At 30.7% G+C, this 2,977-nt stretch overlaps 1 protein-coding gene across 1 annotated transcript; it reads left to right on the top strand.

Moving 5' to 3' along the window:
- Nucleotides 1–1,080: 1,080 nt before the first annotated feature.
- LOC133790007 (uncharacterized) lies at nt 1,081–2,333 on the top strand. Its single transcript, XM_062227622.1, has 4 exons — nt 1,081–1,479; nt 1,557–1,661; nt 1,745–1,913; nt 2,001–2,333. The coding sequence occupies exons 1-4, from the start codon at nt 1,310–1,312 to the stop codon at nt 2,091–2,093; spliced, it is 537 nt and encodes a 178-aa protein (XP_062083606.1). The 5' UTR covers nt 1,081–1,309; the 3' UTR covers nt 2,094–2,333.
- Nucleotides 2,334–2,977: the final 644 nt, after the last annotated feature.

Here is a 2,977-nt window from a genome sequence, read left to right as displayed (position 1 = left end):
CTTCAACTTGAATATGATTAGTATAATCATTTCATTAGTACTAGGCATGTCTTTGCCTTTTAACTTATTTACAGGTTATAAATGTGAATTGCCTATAGTATGAATTTTGTCTAGCAAAATATGGATAATGAAAAAAAATCTTGAAGAGATGATGGAGGATTGGATGAATTATGCATAAATTAATGGTGGAAGCTTGATCCTGCATTCGATATTCTTCAATGGTGGAAGCAGAACGGCCTTAAATTTGAACTTGTGCTTACATTTGTATTGGACTTTTAAACTATATTTTTGTGTATTGTCACTGTAGATTTAAATCGACAAAAGTTGAGAACTACCCATTTTTTGGAGTAGTTAACTAAAATTAGACACTAAATATATTTAGTTGAACTTTACCTATTATTATCATGAGATTTCCCAAATTACCCTTATTTGAGCACATGATTCTAAGTGTTGTTGTAATGTGTATTATAGTTCGAATTAAGATGTTTGCATGCCATGTCTTCAAGGCCAAAGTCTATTGACGTTGATTGGACTACAAAAGTGATCTCTCATGTTCGTGCTCACCAACCTCTCTTTCTCTATATGTATCTTAATATATTTGGATATATATATATATACACATTGATCTCTCATATGTGTGAACTTCAATTTCTATTTCTCTCTCCCTATATATGTTATTACTCTCCTGTCATGATTACAAATACAGCACAATCATGATTTTTTTTTTTTAAATCGAAGTCTGGTGTCTATTTTAAAAATAAAAACAACAGAGTCTGGTTCTGGGCATAATAATAACTACTTTAAGACAAAAAACATATTACAAAAACTTCTTAAGCATATTATATATGGAATTTTATTTTCATTTTCCTGACCTTTTTTTCTTTTGACTTCTTCGACTAGTATATTTTATAACTCACTCAATGTTGTAAAGAAAGCCAAATAGAAACATTCAAAGAGGCAAAACAGAGCAAGATTTTCAAAGTTCTTATTTGAAATATACCTCGAGCATTAACAAATCTAATGCAATGCTTCCATTTCAAATCCCTACAAACATAAAGCTAGATATCGTAAGTAAAAAGAAACTAATGAAACTGAAAAAATAGAATGGAAAAAAGTATAAACCCCATGCCAAAAAGCTATTCTTTCTCACTACAGGAGTTATCGTCAGGTCAAAACTCAAAAGGGCATATGCACAATAAGATGAAAAATAAAAAGTTAAATCAAGAATAAATCTGATCAAATAAAAAAATCATATTCTATAATAAAACAAACCAATGATCACAATGGTTAGATAAAAAAAACTTCAATAATGAAACTAGTCGAACTTGAGATGAGAGAAGGAGATGCGAGAAAGTATATAGGTCAAAACCATTGGTTATCAAATGTTGGATCCACTGAAGAAGAGCGAGTTGAAGGGGTATCAAAGCGTATGCTTGATTCAAATCCGGGTCAGATGTGGTTGTTGCTATATCATAAGGGGTAAGTTTTTTACTTTTAGTATTTTGTTAGTGAATATATATAATATTAATAATGAAATATTTTTGTGTTTTTGTTAGAAAGCATTGGATGCTTATAATAATTGATTTTGATCACCAATTGTGCTATTTCCTGGATTCTCTTCACAATTTTCCACCAGATGAAATCAAATCTCTCATTTCTCGGTAAAAATCTAACCAATTAACTGCATAATCTTTAATTCATTTAAAATTAACAACATCTAAATGTTTATGTTATTATTATTTAGTGTCTTTCAACATTTACACACAAATAATGCAAAAACTAAGGAAGTCGCGTGGAGAACAGTTAAGTGTCCTCGTCAACCATTACAATCAGTACAATGTGGGTTCTATGTTATGAGGATGATGAAGGACTTCGTGACAAATGAGTTTTCAATGCGATGGCTAACTAGTAATGTAAGTGAAAATATTCATTATTAAAGTTCTAGCTTTACCTTAAGATTAAATATATTAATTCAACTCATGCAATGAATTTTATTTTAGTGTGGCGGGAAGAACTATTACACAAAGGATGAGATCAATGAAGTACGTGAAGAATGGGCACAATGCGTCATGGATTTGATGAGTACTACATAGGTCCACTCACTTTTGTTAACTTAGACTTTTAATGAGATATACTTACAATGTTAACTTAGACTTTCTTGAAGATATACACACTTTTGTTGCCTAACTATAGTTTACAATGCTTATGTGAGTCATTTTGTAATTAACTTAAGACTCGTTATTTTAGATACTTAGTTCAAATTCTAGTATTTTATATTATTGTGATATATGTTTTGTTTTGTTCAGTTTGTTTGTATAAAAAAACATGATTTGTTTTGGGCATAATACACTTTTTAAGAGAAAAAAAACACCATAAGTCGGTTCTACTAAAACTGACAATAGATGTCTACACCATAAGTCGGCTGTGAACCGACATATCATGTTTTACACCAGAGGTCGGTGTACAACCGACCTACCATGTTTTATACTAGAGGTCAGTTTGCAACCGACGTACCATGTCTTACACCAGATGTCGGTTTTCCACCGACGTACCATGTCTTACACCAGATGTCGGTTTGGCACCAACTGACCTACCATGTTTTTACATCATAAGTCACTGCATGGGAAGTCAGTTCCCAACCGACTTATGAACATTCAAATGTCAGTTTTTAACCGACTTATCATGTAATTTTTGTAGTAGTGATATGTCATATTATAGTTAAATTGGAAATACATTCTAATTGTAGTGTGTTTAAGGAGAAAAAAAAAAGCATGTAATTGAAGGGGTATAATGGGTACATTAATTGAAAATTTGGGTACTAAAATAAGAGTTAAAAATAATGAGTAAAAATTAAAGTGGATCATTTAAAAAAGACACAGGATCTAATTTCCACATTTAAATCTTATATTGAGTTTAGCCAGATTCTTTAAATTAGTTACTTGAAAGTTTTCAAATAAAGCAATCAAACTTTGAATTC

The sequence above is a fragment of the Humulus lupulus genome, chromosome 7 (genome assembly GCF_963169125.1).
Source record: "Humulus lupulus chromosome 7, drHumLupu1.1, whole genome shotgun sequence".
Taxonomy (NCBI): Eukaryota; Viridiplantae; Streptophyta; class Magnoliopsida; order Rosales; family Cannabaceae; genus Humulus; species Humulus lupulus.
The sequence above is the reverse complement of the archived record's forward strand: the minus strand, read 5'-3'. Positions and strand labels throughout refer to the sequence as shown.